The sequence below is a fragment of the Acinonyx jubatus genome, chromosome D3, assembly GCF_027475565.1.
Source record: "Acinonyx jubatus isolate Ajub_Pintada_27869175 chromosome D3, VMU_Ajub_asm_v1.0, whole genome shotgun sequence".
NCBI lineage: Eukaryota > Metazoa > Chordata > Mammalia > Carnivora > Felidae > Acinonyx > Acinonyx jubatus.
The window spans coordinates 20,098,683-20,124,876 of NC_069392.1; the positions used below are offsets into that span (position 1 = coordinate 20,098,683).

The 26,194-nt window shown below is 47.4% G+C and overlaps 2 protein-coding genes and 1 gene segment (V, D, J or C); all 3 read right to left on the bottom strand.

Annotated features, from left to right (window-relative positions):
* The window catches only part of LOC128312485 (immunoglobulin lambda-1 light chain-like), a 442,895-nt gene extending 439,236 nt beyond the window's left edge, over positions 1-3,659 (bottom strand). Inside the window, exons 1-2 of the mRNA XM_053206510.1 lie at positions 3,504-3,659; positions 3,090-3,392 (exon numbers count right to left, since the gene is read on the bottom strand). Of these exons, the coding sequence (XP_053062485.1) occupies positions 3,090-3,392; positions 3,504-3,657 (457 nt within the window). The 5' untranslated portion in view covers positions 3,658-3,659. The remainder of the gene's footprint in view (positions 1-3,089; positions 3,393-3,503) is intronic.
* Positions 1-26,194, bottom strand: part of LOC106988621 (immunoglobulin lambda-1 light chain-like) — a 505,411-nt gene that overhangs the window by 425,807 nt on the left and 53,410 nt on the right. The window lies entirely within an intron of this gene.
* Positions 1-26,194, bottom strand: part of LOC106988734 (immunoglobulin lambda variable 5-39-like) — a 603,934-nt gene that overhangs the window by 411,698 nt on the left and 166,042 nt on the right.

Sequence of the window (26,194 nt, forward strand, 5' to 3'; positions counted from 1 at the left end):
GGTCCCCAGGTGCCGGTGAGGCAGGGATCTCAGGGTTGGTGTGTCACTTCCCCACTGGCCTGAAGCACGGCGCAAGCTCCAAGACTGCTGCCCCATGCTGAGAGGGGATAATCAGCTCTGTCCTCAGCCCAAAGCCCAGGAATGGGCAGGATGGCAGCCCAGTGTGAAAGAGAGAGGGGTGTGGAGCAGGGTGGGGGGATCTCCCACTTGTCCTGGGTAAGGCCTGCCTTCACCCGTGCAGGGAGTGGGGAGGGTGAGTAGTAGAGGAGCCCAGGTCATGGCAGATACCCAGCTCTGTTGTGCAGATTCAGCTCCCCATAGTATATTTGTAGCTCCAGAAACTTCCATGGGGGTGGAGTGGCTGCACTCAAGTGAACCCTTGAGGTCTGTCTGTCCAGCTTTCCTGCCCAGGGCTTTCACAAGTGGGAGCACACAGAGGAGGCGTTAATGAACTAACCCAGAGATACAGGTGGTCTGGGTGCTGATGATCCCCAGGTCCTGGCAGGTCAGCGTCGTCTAGTGAGCACACTGATGCCTGAAACCCTGGAGGCCCTGAATGGTGTCCCTGCTGGCAGGGGACAAACAGGATTGTCCCAGCCTTTCCCACATATCCTCAAATACCAAACCATCCCCCCAAAAAACAAATATTCCAGTGAAGAAATGGGCAAAAGACATGAATAGACACTTTTCCAAAGAAGACATCTCGATGGTTAAAGACACATGAAAAAAGTTTCTACATCACCCATCATCAAAGAAATACAAATTCAAACCACAATGAGATACCATCTCACACCAGTCAGAATGGCTAAAATTAACAACTCAGGCAAAAACAGATATTGGCAAGGATGCGGAGAAAAAGGATCTCACTTTGCATTGCTGGTGGGAATGCAAACTGGTGCAGTCACTCTGAAAAATAGTATGGAGGTTCTTCAAAAATCTAAAAATGGAGCTACCCATGGATGATGGGCATTGAGGAGGGCACTTGTTGGGATGAGCACTGGGTGTTGTATGCAAACCAATTTGATAATAAGTTATATTTTTTAAAAAATTAAGTGGGAAAACAGAAAAAAAACTACTACCCTACAACCCAGAAATTGCACTACTAGGTATTTGTCCAAGGGATACAAGTGTGCTGTTTCAAAGGGGCACAGGCACCCCAATGTTTCTAGCAGCACTATCAACAATAGCCAAAGTATGGAAAGAGTCCAAATGTTCATTGACAGATGAATGGAAAAAGAAGATGTGGTATATATATACAATGGAGAATTACTCGGTAATCAAAAGAATGAAATCTTGCCATTTGCAACTACGGGATGGAACTGGAGGATATTATGCCAAGTAAAATTAGCCAGTCAGAGAAAGTGAAACATCCTATGACTTCACTCATATGAGGAATTTAAGATACAAAACAGATGAACATAAGGGAAGGGTAGCAAAAATAATATAAAAACAATGAGGGAGACAAAACATAAGAGACTCTTACATATAGAGAACAAACTGAGGGTTGCTAGGGGTTGTGGGGGGGCGTGGGCTAAATGGGTAAGAGGCATTAAGGAAGACACTTGTTGGGATGAGCACTGGGTGTTATACATAGGGGATGAATCACTGGAATCTACTCCTGAAATTATTATTGGACTATATGCTAACTAATTTAGATGCAAATAGACGAATAAAGAAATAAATAATATATTAACAAAATACACAAAATGCACTAACGGCCTTCAGAGATCATAGTTTCATTTGTGTACAACCTCGTTCCACATTCACAGACAGAAAATGTATACTGTGATAACACAGAGTCTCCCACACACAGAGAACTCAGTCCCACACCCAGAAAATTAGATAATGAGATGGGGGTGGGGAGGACATTTCTACAAGATGAAAAGGCTAACGTGACCTAAACACCATTATTATTCACCATCTTTCTGTAAGGTTTAGGCACTGCAAGTGAATAAGAAAATCCCTGGTTGGATCTAAGCATTGATGGGAATGGACAGGGACTCATTTCAAAAGACAAAAGTTTATGATTTAGTCATATATACTCTGGGGCTGGTGCTGCAGGGAGAGAAGAAGTCATCCCAAAGAGCCAAAAGAACAGTTCTTTCTACTGAAGACTAATACGAGGATTACATAGGTCTGGAAACTTCTAGAAATAGGTAAATGGCCAAGGATGGAGACCCTGGCTTCCTCAGAAGTCAGGTGGGAGCTGAGAATACTGGACCCACGACCCCCAGTCCATGAACTTAGAGACCTTGTGTCTCAACGTGATGGGCGAGATGAGCTTTCTGTGTCCTTTGAGACCCTTTGTCTAGGAAGGGGCTGCTGTGAGTGACGTTGGGGACAGAAGGGAAGGAGGAGCCCTCACTCCCAGGTGGTGCTGTTGCATGCACCGGGGCCCATGGTGGCAGCAGCAGGAGCATCAGAAGCAGAAGTCACAGGCTGAACCTGAGCAGCTGCTGGGGCCTCGCCCTTCCAGCAGATGAGAAAGGGGTTCTGCTTTCAGTTCTCATGGGCCTGGGACTCTGTGTGACCCCACGATGCTGTCCCAGGCGGGGCAGGGACCAGAAGCCTCCTCTTCAGCCCTCAGCCCTCAGCTCAGGGAAGATCTGGGAGCCAGAGTTGCTAGACATGGAGCCAAAGAGGGAATCAGGATCCACAATGGATCCGACTATCATAATAGATGAGGATTTAGGGGCAAATAGTGGGAGCTTTTGTTACCAGGACACATAGCGGACACTCCCGATGTGTCCTGACTCAGACAGAGCTGGATTTGTGTTCCTGTTTCTGCTGTGACCTGTCATGGACCCTGTCCTGAGGGCAGCCTGCCTTTGGCACCCAGGAATGTGCTCAGTTTGAGAAAATCACACAGTATATATATCCCAAAGACAGGCTTCAAGGAGGAATAGCAAAGAATGTGGAAAGACTTTGTAGACTTATTGCTTGTGGAGGGTCTCAGACCCTAATTTGTACAAAACAAACAAGGAAGCACAGTACTTGGCCAAAAAGTCAGGCCTGCACAGGAAGTCCCATTGCTGTGGGGACAGCAGGTTTTTGTCTCACTTCCCCACAGGCCTGGAGCACTGTGTCAGCACCTTGAGTAATGTCAGCAGACAGGCAGTAATAATCAGCCTCGTCCTCTGCCTGGAGCCCAGTGATGGTCAAGGAGCCTGTGTTGCCAGACTTGGAGCCAGAAAATCTGTCAGGAACACTTGAGGGTCGTCTGTTATTAGCATAGATGAGGAGTTTAGGGGCCTTTCCTGGAAGCTGCTGGTACCAGTTCACACCAACAATACCAATGTTGTTGGCACTTCCAGCGCAGGAGACGGTGACCGTCTGGCCCAGGGCCCCAGACACTGAGGGCGGCTGAGTCAGCACAGACTGGGCCCAGGACCCTGGAAGGGGAGAGACATAGAGAGGGGGATGCTGGGATCTAGAGACCAGAGGAGAATCCAAGGCCCACGTGTCCTCCCTGGACCACTTCCTCTGTTCCCTCATCTAGTCACCTGTGCAGTGGATGAGGAGGGTGAGGAGAAGAGGGAACCAGGCCATGGTGGAGGTCATCACCGACCCTGCCTTCTGTGGATCCACAGCTGAGCAGATCTCCTCTAATCCCTTCCTTCCCCTTTTCATCCTCTGAGAGAGGGACGGCCCATCCATGCAAATCAGACCAGCAGCTCTCTGACACTTCACTGACCCTGGGTCAAGTCCCTCTGCCTGAGATGTCAGGTGGGTTGGACGGGGAGGTGGTCTCTGGGGCCATGCCAGGAGAAGGGGGTCATAGTTTGGAGTCCTGAGCAGAGGGCACAAGCATTGTCCACATACTGGTCCCAGGTCTAATCATGGCCGACCCTCAGAAGCAGGTGACGACCACCCCCTGGTATCCAGGCCCAGACACAGCATATGTGACATGGTGAGCAGATCTCATCAGAGTTCCTGCCTTCCCACTGCTCTGTCCACCATCCCCTTCCTTCGGGACAGGCCAGGTGTCCCCTGTGTGGCCTCCCATCCCCTGAGGACACACTGTGCTCTCCTCTGGCTCCGCATAGTGAGTCTGTCCACAGCGCCCTTGGCTATTATTGATGGGGCAGCACTGACGTGGTGACTCTTGTACAACCACACAGATGAGGATCAGGGCCACAGAGCGATGGGTCCACATTGACACATGGCCAGTTCTGTGCAGGAGGCCGACTTCTTCCCCCTTCCCCCTTCCCTGGCTGTCACTCTTGCCACCTCACATCACATACTGGGGACGATGGAGGTTGGCTTCACCACTGGGGAGACCCCTGCAAGGAAGCACCTGTTGAGACAACACGCATGTCCTTGCTCAAGTGGGGACTCTGCCACACCAGAAGGGACGCAGCTGCTGAGTCTCCCTCAGGAAGTACAGGGCCCAGTCCCCAGTCCCAGGTTCCTTTTAGTGTATGGTCCTCACTGAGCCCCTGTGTAGGGACACCATGGCAGTCCCACAGCACCCCCTCCTGGCTGAAGGGCACACACCCCACTATGTTTTCACAGCCCTGAGAGCCCAGCGGGTTTCCTCACTTCTGTTCATTCACACATCATTGAGCTGAATCTTGTATAATGTGACCCTACAGTGCTGCCCATGTTCAATGTAGCAGTTTTCAGTCTCCAAAGAAGCCCTAGTCCATAGGATTTGGAGGCATTTACCTCAATCAAATGGTAAATTGCCAGTTCTTTGCAGAAGATACTCCAGACCTCACGTCCCTCCTCTGGCCTACAATTGAGAATATGTCTATCTCGTGAATATTTGAAAACTCCTGTGCGTTAAAGCAATGGATTCCAGCTACTTTCCATTAAATTGAGTATTATGTTAATCTTCTATATTTTTAGGTAATTTCCTTGGCTTACTACCTTAAGAAGAAAAGGGAAAACAATGAATTTATATTTGATGAAGTCGTATTTAACAAGTGTCATTTTTTTTTTTGTTTTTCTTTTGTTTTTTCATGGGTTATCCTGACAGTGTCTTGTCTAAACTTTTTTATAAAACCCTAGATCCTGAATATTTTCTCCTTTTATGTTTACAGCTTTATGTTTACAGTTATTTCTGTAATACTTTTAGTAATTTTTTAATATATATAAAGTGAGTTTTAAGTATGATTCATTTCTCTCTCAGGATATCCAACTGTTCTGTGGCCATTTGTCCAAAAGTCCATCCTTTCTCCTCGGAAAGGCTTCTTTTACTTTGTAAAAGAAAAAAGTTGTTTATCCTTCATTCTGTGGGTTGGTTTCTGGGTATTATGTTCTGCTATCTTGGCCAATGCGTCTATCCTCTATCCATACCACCCTGACTTGCTAGGACAGGAACTGAATTACACTTTTATCCAATTTGGGAAGAACTGGCATATTTACTATAATGAGTCTTCTAACCCATGAACGGAACTTATCTTTCCTTGTTTTAGATCCACTTTGATTACATTTACCAGCATTGTCCAGATTTCAGCACCTGTGGCCTATACTTGTTTTGTTAAATATGCCCCAAAATAGTTCATCGAGTGGTTTTAAGGTTTTTGTAAATTATTTTCACCTGTTTATTGCTAGTATGTATACATCTATATGATCTTTCTATGTTGATCTTTATTCTAAAATCTTTCCAAAATTATTTATTACTGTTTGAATTTATATATTTGCATACTTCATTGTAGCTTCCTTTGTAGTTTTCCTGTAGGTCATTCTCTCACCTGAAATGGGACAATTGTCTCTTGTTCTTCTTCATCTGAATGCCTCTCATTGTTTGTCTTGCCTTATGGTTCTGACAGACACATCCAGTCCTATGTGGAACAGCAGTGTTGACATAGGACATGGTGGCCTTGCTCCCTACCCGAGGTGGGAAAGCTTTCAGAGCTTCATCTCTGTGTGTGTTCACCGAAGGGAAGGTGTTTTATAGTTTTCTTTACCAAACTGAAGATGTACTCTTCTGTATTTTGTTCTCTGAAAACTTTCATCACTCTCATTCATATACTCATTCATTCTTTTCCATGAGCACAAATAGGTCTTGAGCTGTGCAGGAAGTGGAAGAGAATTCATCCTACCTGAGAGAGTGAGGGAGACGCTTTCATCAGTCTTTTTAAATTTTTTTTAATGTTTATACATATTTGAGAGACAGAGAGACGGAACACAAGTGGGGGAAGTGCAGAGAGAGGGGAGACAGAATGGGAAGCAGGCTCCAGGCTCCGAGTTGTCAGCAGAGAGCCCGACGTGGCACTTGAACTCGGTAGCCATGAGATCATGACCTGAACCGAAGTCAGATATTTAACTGACGGAGCCACCCAGGGGCCCCTCAGCTGTCATTTAATACTTTGGCTATTATCACAACTGATTTATTTCTCCTTCTCCTTTGGTGTCAAGGAGACAAGGCAGGAGGCCTAGTGAGACAGATACCACTCCCTCTTGTCCAATATGAGGGTGGGTGAGAGGATACTTATGACATGGAAGAAATGGCATTTTCTCTCTCCCTTTTCCTGCTGGTTTCTTCACTTCCTTAGACTCCCTATCCCTCCTCACTTTCTTAAAATCCTGGGTCATCATTAGCATGATCACAATCCATCCCAAATACCCCTCGAGGTTTAGTCCCACCTGCCTCACTGACCACCCACCCCATCAAATCCACATACTGCTCCCTCTCCAGCTGAGTCCCCCAGTTGACTGGCTGCAGGTGCACATGGCTGTGATGGCTGCTCCCACTGTGAATGTATGAGACTCTCTTCAGGGCATCCCAAGTCAGACACCCTGTGATCCTTCATTTCTCACATTCCTCTCTGTAGTCCATTGTTAGGGCTGTCCCTGTCTACAGTGCACAGTCAGACTTCTTCAATCTCCTTGAAGTGAGAAAGTATCTTCCACCCAGACTCCACACTGGAAAATAGAAGCTAGAATGTAAGTTTCATGGCGTCACCCACTAGTTGTTAACAGGCTCATGTTTTGTTTTCTTACTGATGACAAAAGAAGATGTTCACTGTGGGGCATAAGCATAGGAGTCTCCCGGGCTTACACCAAGGGGCTAACAAGGCATAAAGAAATACAACGCCATAGAATGCTCACAACTGAGTGCTGCAAGCCAAGCTCTCCCAGCCTGAGTGGCAGGCCCTGGGCTGTGGACGGATTGGTGACTGCAGGGCGGCCCGCCGACAGTGAAGCTTCTTGTACTCCTGCTTTTACGTAACTTGGCCTTAAAAGTACCTGGGGTATTGTCTGTTGGGGAATTGCGCTCGGCAGGCCCCCTGGGAAAAGAACCATTAGGGAAGAAATTAAGGTTCCGCAAGAAATTGTCCGGCCTTACGGTTAGCTCTTGCTATCCCCTATGGAGACTCCTCTACTTGCAGGAAGGATAGCCTCATGCATTTGCCAGCAAAGAGGGCCTGTAAGGAGAGACATACGGATCTGAAAGCCTCACTCCGGCAACTAAGGAGTGTATCTCTGGGCACAGGTGACTTCAACCCCTAGGCCCACCTGGCCCCCGGAGGCATTCCAGATGGTGACTGAACCTAGTCGGTTAAGCTACAGAATGGTTCATTGGTTCCTAGGTGCATTGTCTCTCTGAGAATGTATGAGGCATGGGTTTCTAAGGCTTTTTCAGCCCCTTTCTGGCACCTCGGACCGAGGCAAACACATTGTTCTTCTGGCCTCATGTGGTTAGGAGGTCATGTCCCTATAACTGTTCCACTTGAGGTGTTAAGAAATGGAGGGCCTTTCACGAGAACAGCTAAGCAAATCCTTTGTAGATTATAGACAAACGCAGATGCCTAATGGAATAATGTAAGAAATTAATCTATAATCAAAGGGTATGCGGGAAAGTTAAGGCAAAATCACCATGTTATTTCTTAAAGGTTGTTTACACATAGGAACATTTTCAAAATTATGTAATGTTAGAAAAACATAGTTGACGTATGCTACAAGGAAATCACTAACGTATATAATTCCACATTTACTGCAATAAATCAGCCGGTTCAACACACTGCTGTTGTCTGTGTCCATTTTTATTTTTTGTTTTTATTTTAGTTTTTTATTTTAGTTTTGTTTTATTTTCACTTTTTCGCCAAGGCTGTTCATCCTTCGGGAACCCCTGGATCTGCTGGAGCTGCACTCCGGCAACTGAGTTTGGGCAAACCAGATTGGCACCCGAAGACTAGGGGGATGTAAAGACATCCCAAGAATAGGGAGCTGCAAAGGCACCCCAGAATAGAAAGGGGTTGCAGAGCCCCCAGAATAGAGAGGGAGGGGAAAAGGCCTAAAATAAGAACAGGCACAAAGGCTCCCCATACAAAGGTATATGAGGTAAGCCAGATTAGGCATTCAGGGCAGAAGCACTCTCCAACTTAGTACTATAGCAGAAAAGCTGCTTTCACTGGAGGAAAGGACCAAGTTAGATAAACAGGTAAATTGAGCTACAGACCGCTGCACTGCAGGCAAAGCAGCCCAGAGCAGAGATGGTTAACAAAAGAAAAGGTGCCTTGTTAACCCTGAGGTTGTTCCCCCTGTCTGCCTTAACCCCTAGGCTGGCTCCTTGCTGACAGCAGACAGGTGGACTTGGGAATTGAAATCAGAAACCAGGAGATCATGACTTGAGCTGAGGTCCGACATTTAACTGACTAAGCAGCCCAGGGCTGCTTGTTAACACCATGTTTTAAAATTTTTTTTTCAACGTTTTTTATTTATTTTTGGGACAGAGAGAGACAGAGCATGAATGGGGGAGGGGCAGAGAGAGAGGGAGACACAGAATCGGAAACAGTCTCCAGGCTCCGAGCCATCAGCCCAGAGCCTGACGCGGGGCTCGAACTCACGGACCGCGAGATCGTGACCTGGCTGAAGTCAGACGCTTAACCGACTGCGCCGCCCAGGCGCCCCAGCACCATGTTTTTAAACTAAATACCCTGAGCCATCTGAAAGCAGAACTGAAGGGGTCCCCAGGTGGGAAAAAAGTCTCTGTATATAAAGAGGAGACAGCTTTCCTGACCCAAGAGCACCCCAGCTTTTTCTGTGGTCTGTGCCCTGCAGGTTCTACTTGCCCAGCACCCATACCGAGCACTTTCCTGGGAGGAAAAGAAAACAGAAATGCAACAAGGTCAGGAGTTCAGGGTTTGAGGAGAACAAAGGGGATGCCAACCTACCAGTCTCCACCAGGCCAGGAAATAGCCTGAGTGCTTCAGAGACAATGACCAGAGGAAAAGCCCCAGTGCAGGAACAAAAGTAAACTTTGACCTAAAGCACATGCTTGAGTTGTTTTTGCAGGATTGAAAACTTGCCCCACAGGTTAATGAGGTTAAAAAGGTCACCAGCGGGACCCCACTGACACCCCTTCTTTTTCACAGGAAGTTCATCTATTTCAGAGGCAAACAGCAGAAAAAGCCTGGGAGCCTAGACCAGTTTTATCTCCTGCAACAGCTCCACCAGTGCAGATGGACCAGGGAGTGTCCTCCAGGGACCTCTGCCTCTTTATAATGTTAAGTCTCTGCCCTAGGAGGAGGACAAGCTTCATTGACCTACCACACGATGGGGACACAAGCTTCTGTGCTCCATATTCCTGCACAACCTCATGCCCACTCTTGCATAAGATGACAAAACTCCCTTTTCTGGGTATCCATCCTAACCCTGAATGAAAGGAATCCACTCGCCTCCACTCAGGGAGACACAGCTTTGATAATTCTTGTCCCTGATCCCCTTATCTGTGGCAAATAAAGTTTCCTTTGGGTGACAGCATCTGCTGAAGCCTCTGCCTGTACCTCACCAAGGAGAGAACTCAAAGTAGCTCCAACACTTCTAAGTCATATATTTCATCCCTTAACTTGGAAACCTGCCTTCTTCTCTCTACTCTCTACCTGTGGTTTTAGTGACATTTAAGTCTCTTAATAAGAAATTTCAGACAAATATTAAATAACAGTTTTCTTAAAATTATCTTTGTCTGCTCATTTTCACCCTTTATATCAAAGTAAGTTAGAAAAAAATGAAATAATTTTAAAGGTATCTGTTGTTAAGGGAGGTCTCCTTTTATTGTTATTAGTTTAGACTTAACAATATTTTTCATGAAAAATTCTGGGTAGCTGAAGTAATATCCACATGAGACTTATTATGTATCAACTTCTCCAACCTGGAAGTGAAAATAAATGATAAATGAACACAAAACCAGCCCAGAATCCCTCGTGGCCTTGTTCCCACATTCACACCACAAATCATGAGCGTCAGTGGAAAGAGAAGTCAGTTCCCGAAAAGGCTGGGGTGACAGAAGGGGAAAGCTAGCCATGGGTCTGAACCACCATCTCTGGAAAAAGCCCCTGAGAGTGAAGACACAGGACAGCAAGTGGAGAGACCAAGCCCTGACCCCAGGATGGGCATCCAGGGTGAGAAATAGTGAAACGGGAGGTCTCAGATGCAGTGCTGTGGGCAGATGGGAGAGAAAGCGAAGTCAGGAGGGACGCTCTGGAAACATCTAAGGAAAAAGAGCGGGGAGGAGACATGTAGAGTCTGCCGGGCATGAGGGAATGGGAAAAAGAGAAAGGCCACAGAGCCCACCTCCCCACCACAAGGAAAGGAAAAATGTATGAGACAAAAACTTGAAATATGGACCGTAACACATAATATTATTCTTCATAATAATAAACAACACCGGCGAAACTATTGAATAAAATTGCAGTATGCAGAAATCTACAAAATAAAAAATGACAATGTGGGAAAATAGCCATTGGAAAATAAACTTTTTAAAAAAGAATCTGTGATTACACACCATCATGGAAAATAATTATGTTATTTTGACAGCCTCTATTAAAATTGCAGCCATCTAGATAGATCCGCGTGTCCTCTGCACAAGATGAACACATCTCTAGATGAAATGATGAAATGTTCCCTGTATTTAAATATGGTGCCCGTCACCTTTTGGGATGAGCACTGGGTGTTGTATGGAAACCAATTTGACAATAAATTTCATATATTGAAAAAATAAATAAATAAATAAATAAATACGGTGCCCGTGATGTTCCTACAACAATGCACATGCTGATGCCACTGAAAGGTGAGCTTCCGGGGGCACGTTGTCTGTGATTCCGCACCTGTGAAATGTGCACAACAGGAAAATCACTGCAGACAGAAAGGAATTTTTGGCTCCAAAGGGCTGATGCAGGGGGGCCATGGACTCACTGCTCGGGGGTCAGGGGTTTTTTCTGCAGGTGATGGAAATGTCAATTTGATCCTGATGATGTTTGCCAAACTCAGGAAACATACTACAGACCACTGAATTGTACCATTTAAATGACTGCACTTTATGCCTGTAAATTATCTTAAGAGATTTGTCTTATTTTTAGAAGAAAACAACATGAGACGAAGCTACTGTCACTGACTCTTCATAGTTGTTCTGTGCTCAGAGAGTCAGACCCTCAGACCCTCCGGGGTGTCCATGGTCTCCCTGTTTATTTGTCACTGGCAGTGACCATGGGAAACTGGGGCACGTTGCTGTATCATTTGCCCACGGGCTTAGAGCACTGTGTCAGTAATGACCAGCCTCGTCCTCAGGCCACAGGCCCGAGATGATCAGAGAGGCCCTGTTTTCAAGAACCCAGCTGGGATCCCGGAGGGCCTAGTGCTTCTGAGCATCTCAGCTTTGGGGACACGGTGGGGAATCTGTGGGTACCAGCCCACCTAATACGACCCAACATTGTTGCTGATTCCAGTGCAGCTGAGGGTGACCTTCTAGTCCACAGACCCTGATAAAGAGGTTTCCTGTGTCAACACAGACAGTGCCCAGGACCCAGCAACACAGCAGTGGAAACACAGGTCAGTATCAGATTATTACCCACAGTGTGTTCTCAAAATGGGGGAAACAAGCAACTTGGGGGTCCCCCAGAAGCAATTCTTCCACTTTCCACAGCCAGTAACCTGAGCAGAGAGCAAGGAAGGTAAGGAGGGGAGGCGTGCAGGCCAGGGTGGAGACACCCCAGGCTGTGGTCCTGAGCCCTCAAGGGAGAGACCTGCACAAACCTCTCTTATCCTCTCCCTTCCTGGAAGAGAGAGAGGAAGCCTTCATGCAAATCTCTCCCTCCCCTGGGACTGAACGTGGTTACAGCTGAGTGTAGGGTGGGTGGGACTAGGGAAACTCCTCTAGGCACAATTTTGTAGAGGGTGCAAGGCAGGGCTCCAGGCCTGGGTTCTCAGCTGGGACCCCTCCCCACACAGACACCACTCAGGCACAGGCCTACAGTGCCTCCTGCTGTCTCAGTGTCCAGCCACACCCATGACTGGAAGGGACATCCTGGAGCTGTGAGAGAGAGACCAGGGCACTAAGGACTTCAGTCAGCCTGGCATACTGTCCACCCACACAGGGCCAGAACTTCTCCTCCCTCAGGGCTTCTTCCTGTGCTGCAGGTGCCACCACACCTCAGTCCTTGCTGCAGACATAGGGCCTCCTCAGCATGAATCACCCTGGGCTCCTCCCACTATTTAGAGACTTGTGTTGTTGGGGCCAAGACTCATTGACCGCTGGGGGAGGATGTTTCCGCCCAGTGAGCACAAAAGCGGAGAGCATGCACGCCCCTCCACAACTTTTTCGGGAGACCTGGGGGGACAGTTCAGTTTTCTCATCTCACTTCCCGTTCTGGCGGGCCAGTCCCCATTATCCTCTGCACTGAACTGGATGAGGTAGATCAATGACGGTGCATGGCTATAGATCACGTGAGTATATTCTATCTCTCTATCATCCATCAAACTTTGCATTTTCTACATTACCTATAATTGGTATGGTATCGGTCCCCAAACAGACACATATATCAATGGTACAGATTCAAAAGGCCAGAAATAGGGTGGCTCAGTCGGTTGGGTGTCAGACTCTTGATTTCAGTTCTGGTCATGATCTCCACTTCTGTGATTGAGCCCTGAGCCAGGTTCTGAGCCTGCTTGGGATTCTCACTCCCTCTCTCTCTGCTCCTTCCTCTCTCTCTCTCTCTCTCTCTCTCAAAATAAATAAATAAAGCTAAAAGTACCCAAATAATATAAATAAAAAGACCAGAAATAAGTGCAAGTTCCCCTTGACAAGCACAGAGAATGGAGACTGTAAATGAGGCCTTTCCTCAGTCTCTGGAAGAGAGCACACATGGATTCTGCAGGGAACTCAGACAAGAATAAGCATGAATCATATAGCAGATGCCTCATAGGAGGTCCTCAGTTCTCACGGATGTTCCCTGACACACTTTGGGAAGAAAGCTGGAGTTTCTGGACCCCTTGCTGCGGGCACACGGATCCCCGTGCCATGGGCTGCAGCGTGCACCCACATGGTCATTCTGGGGTAAGAAGCACAGCCTAACGAATGCTCCCACCTGGGTCCGGCCAAATCTGCCAAGAGCCCCATGGGAGCTGCCCTCTGCCCTCTGCTGCTTCCTGCATTGGCATGGGTTCCTGGGGCCTGGCTCCTCTGCCATTCCAGATTACCCATTCCCCTGTTAGGTGCTCGGGATGATGAAAAAGCTCTGGAAATGGATAGTTGTGGTGGTTATAAAACACTGTGAGTATACTCAGTATCTGAATTGCACAATACAGAGTGATAATAAATCTTGTTATGTTTATTTTCATCACTATAAATTAACAGTTCAAAATCAATATTTATGTAAGACGCTGGACTTATACAAATATCTTTCTTGTCCTGGTATGTGTTACCCTATTCTAACTCATCGACATCAGTAAAACTGTACAGTAATTTTTAACATTATATTTCCTGTAGATTCCACATATAAATGAGATTATATAGCATTTGTCTTTCTCTGTAGGGCCGATTTCTCCTAGGGTAACATCTGGCAGGTTCATCCATGTTGTCACAAATGGAAGAACTTCCTTCTGGAAAGACACAGGGCTGGACTTCTTTGTGCACAGATAGGGGACATCCTGCCCTGTCGCCCCACAGCCTCCCTGCTGCTTGGATCACTGATGAGCCCTGATGTCACAGGAGAAGAGAGGAGGACAGAGTCAGGGCCTGGGAGTTCAGGAAACCAGCCACAGGGGTACCCAAAGTGCCTGATGGTGTCAGCTTTGGTAAATTCACATCTGTGGGATCTACTTCCCACCTTCCCAAGAGCAGACCCAGCATTTGTAGCAGTGAAGGAGCGCTGCATGTTACCTTCACAAGCACTACTGAGGGTTTTGCTGACACCTAAAGTTTCTCCCCTGGCTAATCACCCTCCCCTAACGTCACAATTTAAAGGGCAAGTAGCTAACCTGGTTGCCCAGCCAGCTCTGTGCCTGCTATTTCTTCTGTTCTGAGTCCTCCCTCGGCACCAATCTTACTTAGTACATCCTACCTGGAACAGACAGCTATTCAGCCAGCTCTGAGCACAGGAACCTGGAGGGAAGGGAGCCTCTGCCCCAACCCCTGGAGGAACAGAGTCCACATTGTGGAGGACTGTCCACCTGCTGCGATGGTCCAGACTCTGATCAGAAAACTAAGACAGTGGATGTGCCTTTGTAAAGAGAAAAAGGGCCAGCTCAACACTCTCTGAGTTTTACACTTTAACCACCAGACAAAATGTCGGCATTGTCGTGGGTTTCTTTGTTGCCTGTTTGTTTGTTGGCTTGTTTGTTTTCCTGACAGTAGAAAGAGGTTGAATAGGACACTGGGAGGAAGGGTATTGTGACCTAGAAGCTACTTCCAAAGACAGTCAGTGTGCATTCAAGTTATTTTCAACTGGAAGAGAGTCAGAGTGCAGGGATCTGAGCAAACTGAGATATTTGTCCCACTTCCCCATGAGTTCGTGTCACTGTGACCAGCACTACTGTGCCAGATTGCACAGTAATAGTCAGCCTCGTCCTCAGGCTGCAGCCCAGAGATGAGCAGAAGCCCTGCATTGGCCGAGGCATCTTTGGACCCAGAGAAGCGGCTGGGGACGCCAGGGCCCTGGTGTTTATCTGAGTCTGAGTAGTAGTACAGGAGATACCGGGGAGGGCTTCCTGGATTCTGTTGGTACCAGTATATGTTATAGCTTCCAACATTGATGTCCCTGCTCAGGGTGCAGGTGAGTCTGGCTGTGGCTCCCAGAGATGCAGAGAGGGAGGCTGGCTGAGTCACAACAGGCTGGGACAGGGAACCTGCAAACACAGACACAGCAGAGGGAAGACAAGGGACAGGGTACATGAGATTAGGGAGCTGAGCCAGAGGGATTTGACTCTGGCTGCGGGCCCACCCTGGTGCCCTGGATCCTGTCCCTACCTGTGCAGTGACAGAGGAGCACGAGGAGGATGGGGATCCAGGCCATGGTGACACACAGAGACGCCCTTCTTAGGCCACAGAGCTGGGGCTGGATTGCCCCTGGCCTGTCTTATCCCCTGTCCACAGGGTCACAGAGGAGGGGCTGCTCATGCAAATTAGACCCACCCCTCCCTCTTCTCCATGTGCACACACAGGGTCTGTGGCCCTTGGACTGGAGACTTCCTGATGCACTGCGTTCCCCCTGGGTGGGCCTGGAGGCAGCAGCTGTGGGGACCACACACAGGCCAGGGTCCAGGGACTCCTCCAGGTCCTGACCGGACACACCTGCCTTGGCCCCACTGGACGCAAGGGGCCCAGTCCTTGCTTTCTGTCAGTGGAAGACTGCCCAGCTGGATGCCCCTGTCCTGCAGAAAACCCCAGACACAGTGTCACAGTGCCCCCTGCTGGTCTCTGGGTGAACCTCTCCTTTCCCACCGCTGGCTTCCCTGATGCCTGTGTTTCCATAACCTGAGAATGACCCTCCTGGGAAAGAGAAAGGTCCTGATGTGCAGGAATTTGTTCTGTTCTCAGTATAAGAGGGGTTTATATCCTTTTTCTAAAATCACTTATTTATATTGTGGGTCTAATCTTCCAGGTAGGAAAGGTCAACATGATGCCCAATGAAACCCTTTGAGGGGTCTCTACTTAGGCACTCAGAACCATAATACTCATAAAATTACCAAAAGACAGAGCTTCTAAGGCAAAAGAATTTGGGGCTGACCACTCTCTGCAATGGGAACAGCTACAGTCCCCGCAATTTGTGTCCAGATGTTGTGTGTAGTGCAATCTTTCATTCAACTACCCGTGACGAGATGAATGAATTTCTAGTACCCCAGGCCACCTGGACCCCGAAGATTCTGTCAAAGCTATCTCATCTGGGTGATGGAGAGGAGGAGAAGGGACAGGCTTTGTCCTTGAGATCTCAGCCCCTGTGGCCCTGTTTTGGGACACAAGACTTTCCTTCAGAGTGCAGCCTGGATAGAGGTACCACTGCAGTGACTGAGGGAGTGACAGCCCACCCCTGACAGCACAGGGGGTTTGTGTCTGTTGTCCCCATGAGGCTTGAGCTCCGTGAGAGCAGCACTGAGGCTATGTCACAAAATCAGTGTCCTGACCAAGCGCTGAGTGGAGCCCGTAGATGGTTGAGGGATGAGCTGTCCACAGGGATAGAGACTCTCCCGGGGATTCCTGACCATCAGCCTCAGCCCAGGAGAGCAGGTGTTCAGGGCAGAGCACCTCAGTGAAGACTATGATTTATCGCAAAAGGGCCACCTCTGTCAACTGTATCCCTGGAGCTGCAACTGTGTCTCCTGTTGTCAGACACTGCATGTGGTACCTGGAAGGACACACGGGGTGCCCCAAGGACATGCAGACGGGGATACTGCCCAGGTGCATGTGCAGTGTGCACGGGAATCGGGACAAAGTGGTCTGAGCACAGCTGTGGTATGTAAGGTGGGATCTGTAAGGTGACCCAACCGATGTCCCTGCAGAAGGGGGATAGCCCTGGGTCAGAGGTCAGAACATGTGCCAAGGCCCAAGAAACAGGGGAGGGTGGAGGCTGGTGACCCTGCTGAACATGTCTCCTGGAGGGAAGAGAGATGGACCAGCTGAACGCATGAATTCAGCATCTCCAAATGGAACAGAAAGACCTGGAAAAATAAGTACCGATTTACTTAAACCTGAAATCTGTGTTTCCCCTTTGGGAAAGACGTGAATGTACATATTGTCACAAAGGCCAAATAGATTCGTAATGATACTTCCCATGCACTTGCTAATTCTGCAGATGCAACCTTTTATCCTCACATTATTATGTCTTCTAATCCTGAGTAGTCCACACGATTGTCAGCAGAAACCCAGCTCTTGTCTCTTCTGGGGCCAGTGACATGGTCTTCAGGTGATGGGTGAGGCCTGGGAGGTCAGGGTTGGGGTGTCGCTTCCCAACTGGCCTGAGGCACTGTGCAACTCCAAGGCTGCTTTTCCATGCTGAGCAGAAATAAACAGCCTCCCTCTCAGCCTGGAGACCAGGGATGTTCAGGGAAGCCAGGCTGCTTGCCCTGCATCCAGAAACTCTGTGGAGACCCCAGAGGGCTAGATGTTTGTTCTTCCATTGAAATGAAGTTTGAGGACATGGCTCAGGTGTTGCTGAAGCCAAGCTTCTGCCTCATTGCCAGCAATGTTACTGTGTCCAGTATAAGAGAACTTGGCCATCATTCTAGGACCTTGATCACTGACAGTGGCCGAGTCAGCCCTGCCTGGCTCACAGACACTCTAAAGGGACCCAGAGGACTTTGAGCAGGGCAGGAGTCCACTGAATGAGAGTGAGGGTTTGGAGCAGAGCTGGCGCATCTCCCACCCACCTTGCGTGAGTCTGGCTCTCAGCTGTGTGGGGAGGGAGGGAGGTGAGGAGGAGAGGGGCCCAGGTCATGATGGACATGCGGACTCTGACCTCTAAAGCTCTGTTATGGAGACTGGGCTCCTGAAAGTCTCCTTCTATCCAGAAATTCCCATGTGGGTGGAGTTGCTGCACTCAGGTATGCCCTTGCTGTATGTCTGTCCAGCTCCCGTGCCCTGGGATTTCACAGGTGGAATGAGCCAGAGGAAGAAGAGAGGAGCTAACCTAAGGGCACAGGCAGCCTGGGTGGTGATGAGCCCCAGGTCCTATCAGGTGAGTATCCTCTAGCGAGCACACTGATGGCTGGCCCCCTGGTGGCCCTGACTTCTGTCCCTGATTGCTGGCCCAAACCACATGGATTATTCCATTCTATCCCACATACCTTCACACCCCAAAAACATCCTGTCCTCTGTGACAAAACTGGCACCCCAGTTAGAGGCCCGTGGTTGTCTGGACTCTCGTTACTGAGCTGTTCCTGATGGCTGTCAGGTGCTGGGTCCACAGCTCTGGGCTCACCCGTGTAGTTCATACACGTGCCCACAGCAGCCCTTTCTAGCCCCGTTACAGGTGACAAAGCATGTGAAAGGGAATGTGAGTATCGTGCCTGGGGGAAGGGAAGGCCCTCTTGACTCCTGCCAGTTCCATGGCCCCCTCCTCACTCCTGGGGGAGATCCTTCACCACAGGGCCCATCACTTGGCTGCAACCTTCTCACCCCCTCCCCCACACCACTCCATTCCCTACAGCAGCCTTCCCAGATCCTGACCCTCCCTCATGGATTTACATGAGTGGAGGACAGGGTGACCAGAGACCTGGCCCCTGAGGAATGATGTGTCCTGCGGCTGGCACAGCAGGTAGACAGAAGCCTGGACCGGCCACATCCCATGGCTTGGGAAGGCTGGGGCACTCCTCCTCCCTCTGACCCCACTTTACTGAGCAAGGTCAGACCCCCGGGCCTCCCCTGGATTCATCTTCTGTCTACTGTTTGTGGGAGTGGGGGAGTCCATCAACAAGGACCACAGGGGAAGGGATTGGAAAGAGGCAGCTCTGCCTTGTCAGAAAGACAGAGGTGGCTCCTTGGGACCCACCTCTCAGCACAGCTTTTCCAGCAGGACCCGAGCCTGGACCCCTGACCTCAGGAGGAGGGGTCTGATGGGGACACAGTCAACAGCCTCTGCCTGGTCCTCTCCTCACGCTCCCCTCTGGCTCCTTGATCATCTATGCAGCACTGAGACATCATCCCAGCATGTCAGATTCAGGGGTTTCCTGTCAACCCCTCCAATGTTCCAGGTCCACCTCATTGCCTCACCCTTGTTCACTCTCCAGAAACATCTTATGTGTTGCTATTCATACTTCTTTGTCCTCTTTCTCTCCCAGGACATTTTCAGCAACATGAGGACGTAGATTGTCCCTAGTGCACTCACGCTGAGCCTAAGCCCAAGAGTCATGTCTGGCACATACTTGGTGTTCACCACAGGGTGTGCAGGGACGGATCTCTGTACAGTCGTCTATCCTGATCAGGAACACATGAAACCTGCCGGGGTCTGACCCAACGGGGACTCAATTCCCAGGACAGCCTGCCCCCAGGTGTGCAGTAAATCCTGCCCAACGGAAGAAAATCAGACAATGTTTTGCAGAGTAGGGCTGGGTTTATGGGCACAATTTGAGAGAACAAGGACACTTTTTCTAGAAAAAATTCCCTAGCCTTGCTCTAAGACTCCACTTTTAGAAGAAACGAAGAAAGAAGCAGCTATGTCGGCCAAGGGGTGTGAGCTTCACAGGAAGTCCATTGTTGAGGGGACAGCAGGTTTGGGTCTCCGTTCCCCACAGGCCTGGAGCAGTGTGTGAGCTTTGAGACTGTGGTCCCACACTGAGCAGTAATAATCAGCCTCATCCCCAGGCTAGAGCCTAGAGATGCTCAGGGAGGCCACGTTCCCTGACCTGGAGCCTGAGAGTCTGGACGGGACCCCTGCAGGCCGAGCACTGCTACCATAGATGACAACGTTGGGGACACTGCCTGGGAGCTGCTGGTACCAGGACACACCTCCAGCCCCAACATTGCTGCTGCTTCCGGTGCAGGAGGTGGTAACAGTCTTATTCACAGGCTAGGACACTGCAGATGGCTGAGTCACCACCGACTGGGTCCAGGACCCTGCAAATCCGAAGAGAGACACGGGGTGAGAGAGAGGGGTCAGTGGACAGGGCCCATACATGGTTCCACAGTCCTCTTGTCTCCAGCCCTGATCCCAGCCTCCAGCCACCTGTGCAGTGAGCCAGCAGTGTGAGCAGGAGAAGAGCCCAGGCCATGGTGGAGACCCCTGCTCAGCAGTGTGTCCTCAATGTCCCTCAGCCGGGCTCCCAGAGTCTCTCTTATTGCCTCCAGCAACCCAAGGGGAGGGAGAGACCCTTCATGCAAACCAGCCCCCCTCCCCCTCGCTGGCCAGCCCCAGCCTGAACCCTGAACCTGACCCTTGTCTGGAAATCTCACCCCAGGAGGGGATGGAGTGAAAGCTGTGGGGCCTGACCTGGGGCTCCCCAAGGGCCTGTGAGCACCCAGAGGCTAAGCCACAGTGAGAACCAGAGCCAGGTGGATTGATTTCTTAATTTCTCTTTCTGAGGCTTCATTATCAGTGTATAGAAATGTAACAGAGTTCTGTACATTGATTTTGTATCCTGTGACTTTACTGAATTTATTTCTTGGTTCTGACAGTTTTTTGGTAGAATCTTTAGAATTTTATATATACAGGCAGGCTGTTCTGAGAAGTTGGCTGCGTAGGAGGATGCTGGGCTCACCGTATCCTGCTGATCACTTAGATTCCACCCACATCTGCTAAATAACCCATAAAACCACCAGAAGACTAGCAGAATGGACTCTCCAGAGTCAAGTGTACACAAGTGGTCCATGGAAGAGGGTAGGAAGGGCGGAGAGGTGGTGCGCACTACACGGACTGGTGGGAGGGATCCGGGGCAAAGGGGGGGCAGCGTGCTGGGCAAGGCAGAGCCCCCAAGTGTGGCTTGCAAAAGCGGAGGGGCCGGATTCCATGAGTTCTGACAGCCACCTGGACCTGACATCTGGAATGTTAAAAGTCAACAGCCCTGCTCGGAGAGCGGGAGGGCAAAAGGACACCGGGTGGGAGAGGTGTTGAGCCCCAGAAGACAGAGCTCAGCTCCACAGGGAACAAGGGCGCTCTCCAGCACCATCTCCCTCTCCCATCCCCCAGCCGAACTCCCAAAGGGAACCAGTTGCGTCACCGAACTTGCTTGCACCACACAAACACCCAATGCTGTGCTTCTGTAGATCCATCCCTTGGACGGGTCTGCCTGCTTCCCTCCTGGTGCTGCAGGGCCCTTCCCGCAGGGGACCACCGACAGCAAACTGAGCTGAGCCTGCCCTTCCTTCCCTGGTGCACCTTGCGGATCCACCCTGGCTAATACACCAGATCCCATACAAGCAGCACGGCAATCCTGGCAGTGTGCAGGTAGCCCAGACAGGGGCCACACCACTCCACAGTGAGTCCTGCCCCAGGCAGAGGGGAAGATAAGGTACACACCAGTCTGACTGTGATGCCAGCAGTTGACTAGGAACAGACATGGGGTGTGACTGTGGCCCCGCCCACCAACACAAGTTACTCCAGATAGTACAGGGGAAGTGCCCTACAGTTCTGTGCCACCCCACAGACTATCCAAAATGACAAAATGGAGGAATTCTCCTCAAAAGAAACTTCAGGAAGTAGCGGCAGCTAACGAATTGATCAAAAACAATTTAAGCAATATCACGGAACATGAATTTAAAATAATAGTCATAAAATTAATCGCAGGGCTTGAGAAAAGCAAAGAGGACAGCAGAGAATCTATTGCTACAGATACTTTGGGACTAAGAAACAGTCATGAGGAGCTAAAAAGTGCTATAGATGAGGTGCAAAATAAAATGGAGACGACCACAGCCCGGATTGAAGAGACAGAGGAGAGAATAGGTGAGCTAGAAGATAAAATTATGGAAAAAGAGGAAGCTGAGAAAAAGAGAGATAAAAAAATCCAGGAGTATGAAGGGAGAATTAAAGAACTAAGTGATGCAATGAAACACAACAATATCCGTATAATAGGAATTCCAGAAGAGGAAGAGAGAGAGAAAGGGGCTGAAGGGGTATTTGAACAAAACATAGCTGAGAACTTCCCTGATCTGGGGAAGGAAAAAGGCACTGAAATCCAAGAGGCACAGAGAACTCCCTTCAGACGTAACTTGAATCGATCTTCTGCACGACGTATCCTAGTGAAACTGGCAAAATACAAGGATAAAGACAAAATTCTGAAAGCAGCTAGGGATAAACACTCTCTAACATATAAAGGGAGACCGATAAGACTAGTGACGGATCTATCTACTGAAACTTGGCAGGCCAGAAAGGAATGGCAGGAAATCTTCAATGTGATGAACAGAAAATATATGCAGCTGAGAATCCTTTATCCAGCAAGTCTGTCATTCAGACTAGGAGGAGAGACAAAGGTCTTCCCAAACAAACAAAAGCTGAAGGAATTCATCACCACTAAACCAGCCCTACAAGAGATCCTAAAATTGAAATTGAAGAAGACACAAAGAAATGGAAAAACATTTATTTTGTGCTCATGGATTGGAAAAATAAATACTGTTAAAATGCCAATACTACCCAAAGCAATCTACACATTCAATACAATCCCAATCAAAAACTGCACCAGCATTCTTTTTAAAGCTAGAATAATCCTAAAATTCGTATGGAACTACAAAAGATCCTGAATAGCCAAAGTAATATTGAAGAAGAAAACCAAAGCAGGAGGCATCACAATCCCAGACTTTAGCCTCTACTACAAAGCTACACTCATCAAGACAGTATGGTATTGGTGCAAAAACAGACACATAGATCAATGGAATAGAATAGAGAACCCAGAATTGGACCCACAAATTTATGGCCAACTAATCTTTGACATAGCAGGAAAGAGTATTCAATGGAAAAAAGACAGTCTTTTTAGCAATGGTGTTGGGAGAACTGGACAGCAACATGCAGTCCAGAAGAATGAAACTAGACCACTTTCTTACACCATACACCAAAATAAACTCAAAATGGATGAAAGACCTAAATGTGACACAGGAAACCATCAAAACCCTGGAGGAGAAAGCAGGCAACAACCTCTTTTACCTCAGCCGCAGCAATTTCTTGCTTAACACATCTCCAAAGGAAGTGGAATTAAAAGCAAAAATGAACTATTGGGACCTCATCAAGATAAAAGGCTTCTGCACTGCAAAAGAAACAATCAATAAAACTAGAAGGCAACCAATGGAATGGGAAAAGGTATTTGCAAATGACATATCAGATAAAGGGCTAGTATCCAAAATCTATAAAGAACTTGTCAAACTCCACACCCAAAAAACAAATAATCTAGTGAAAAAAAATGGGCAGAAGACATGATTAGACACTTTTCCAAAAAAGACATCCAGATAGCCAACAGACATGAAATGATGCTCAACATCAGTCATCATCAGGGTTATACAAATCAAAGCCACACTGAGATACCACTTCGCACCAGTGAGAGTGGCTAAAATTAACAAATCAGGAAACTATAGATGCTGGCGAGGATGTGGAGAAACGGGAACCCTCTTGAACTGTTGGTGGGAATACAAACTGTTGCAGCTGCTCTTGAAAACAAAAAATTAAAAATAGAACTACCCTATGACCCAGCAATAGAACTGCTAGGAATCTACCCAATGGATATAGAAGTTCTAAGTCATAGGAGCACATGTACCCCAATGTTTATAGCTGTGATTTCAACAATAGCCAAATTAGGGAAAGAGCCTAAATGTCCACCAAATGATGAATGGATAAAGAAGATGTGGTTTATATATACAATGGAATACTACTTGGCAATGAGAAAGAATGAAATCATGCCATTTGCAATAACGTGGATGGAACTGGAAGGTATTATGCTGAGTGAAATAAGTCAGTCAGAGAAGGACAGATATCATGTTTTCACTCATATGTGGATCTTGAGAAACTTAACAGAAGTCCATGGGAGAAGGGAAGGGGAAAAACAGTTACAGAGAGGGAGGGTTTGCCTCTATATTTAAGAGAACAAATTGAGAGTGGATGGGGGTGGGGGAGAGGGGAAAATGGGTGAAGGGTATTGAAGAGGGCACTCGTTGGAATGAGCCCTGGGTGTTGTATGTAAGCCAATTTGACAATAAATTATATTAATAAAAAACCCAAAACAAAAACCCAAAATCCTACAGGACAAAACAGGCAGCAACCTCTTTGACCTTGGCCACAGCAACTTCCTACTAGACATGTCTCTGGAGGCAATAAAAGCAAACATGAACTATTGGGACTTCAAGATAAAAAGCTTTTGCATGGTGAAGGAAACAATCGACAGAACTAAAAGGCAACCGACGGAATGGGAGAAGATATTTGCAAATGACATATCAGATAAAGGGTTAATATCCAAAATCTATAAATAACTTATCAAATTCAACATCTCCCAAAAATAATCCAATGAAGAAAAGGGCAGAAGACATAAATAGACAGTTTTCCAAAGAAGACATCCAGATGGTTGACAGACACATGAAAAGATGCTCAACATCCCTCATCATCAGAGAAATACAAATCAAAACCACAGTGAGATACCACCTCACAACTGTCAGAAAGGCTAAATACAACAGGTGTTGGTGAGCATGTGTAGAAGGGGAACACTTTTGCACTGTTGGTGGGATTGCAGACTGGTGCAGCCACTCTGGAAAACAGTATGGAGACTCCTCAAAAAATTACAAATATAGTTACCCTATGGCCCAGCAATTGCACTACTAAGTATTTATCCAAAAGATACAAAAACTGCTGATTTGAAGGGGCATATGCACCTTGGTGTTTATAGAAGAACTATCAACAATCAACAAAGTATGAAAAAAGCCCAAATGTCCATCGACTGATGAATGATTAAAGAAGATGTGGTATCTATATATACAATGGAATACTACTCAGCAATCACAAAGGATGAAATCTTGTCATTTACAACAATGTGAATGGAACCAGTGTGTATTATGCTAAGTGAGATAGAGAAAGACTGATTTCACTCATATGTGGAATTTAAGTAACAGAACAGATGAACATAGGGAAGGGAAGCAAAAATAAGATAAAAACAGAGAGGGAAGAAAACCATAAAAGACTCTTAAATACATCATAAAAAACTAAGAGTTGCTGGAGGAGAGGTATGTCGGGGGATGGGCTAAATGGCTGATGGGCGTTAAGAAGGGCATTTGTTGGGATGAGCACTGAGTGTTATATGTAAGTGATGAATCACTGGGTTCTACCCCTGAAGCCAATACTACACTGTATGTTAACTAATTGAGTTTAAGTAAATAAAAATTTTAAAAAGTTTGTTTGAGTTTTCCTTACAGGGAGACTAATGTTGCTGTATTATGAGAGTGTCCTGTTACATCCCATAACCCCCTGCACAGGTCCTGAGATTTGATGTCTGTATTTGTCATGAGACTAAAATGCTTTCAACCAAAACGTGTCTACTGTTCATGCTTCTCAGGCTGGGTTTTCAATTACCCTTTACAGTTACCCTGGGAATTCATTATTTCTTCTGTCTCTCTGACATACATATGATTCATTTTCCTTTTTATTAGTCCAGATTTATAATTGTTCTCAGTATGAGGACCGTTATAAACCATTACACTGTACAAGGGCCCTCTGTCGTCTTAGAATTTCTCCATTTCTACATGAAAGGGCCTCCAGGATAAGGTACCCAACCCATATTTAGCCTTAATCATGTTTATTTGGTAAATGCCCTAGGGATTGACCTTAAAAAGAAAACAGCATTTTATATATTTCTTTTCTGTAATCTCAAGGCCTTCTATGAAACTGAAGAATGGGTTCATAGGCTCTGTTCTCTAAAATATTCATACACAATTGACCATCACTCCAACCAAAGAGTCAGAGGAAAACCAAACAGAGAAAAGAATTATGACACATGCAATTAAACCTTAGTGGTCTCACCTTAGCCAATTAGATCTGCAGCAATCTCATTTCAAATAAGGTTACATCCTGAAATATAAGATTTGGGGGAACTTTTTATCACATGAATTGGTAGAGACACAGTTTAACCCATAACAATTTATTCAGATTTTCTTAGTTTTTACCTAATGTTCTTCTTCTGTTCTAAGATCCAGTTCAAGGATTCTTTGTGATGTTTAGTCATGATGTTTCCTTAAGCTTCTCTTATTGTGAAATTTTCTTAGACTCTCCTTTTTTTTTTAAATTTTTTTTAACGTTTATTTACTTTTGAGACAGAGAGAGACAGAGCATGAACGGGGGAGCGTTAGAGAGAGAGGGAGACACAGAATCTGAAACAGGCTCCAGGCTCTGAGCTGTCAGCACAGAGCCCGATGCGGGGCTCGAACTCACGGACCGTGAGATCATGACTTTAGCCAAAGCCGGCCGCTTAACCGACTGAGCCACCCAGGCGCCCCTAGACTATCCTTCTTTTTTGTACCTTTTGTACCTTTTGTACCTTTGTACTTTGTACTTTTTTGTACTTACTGAGTGGGGAT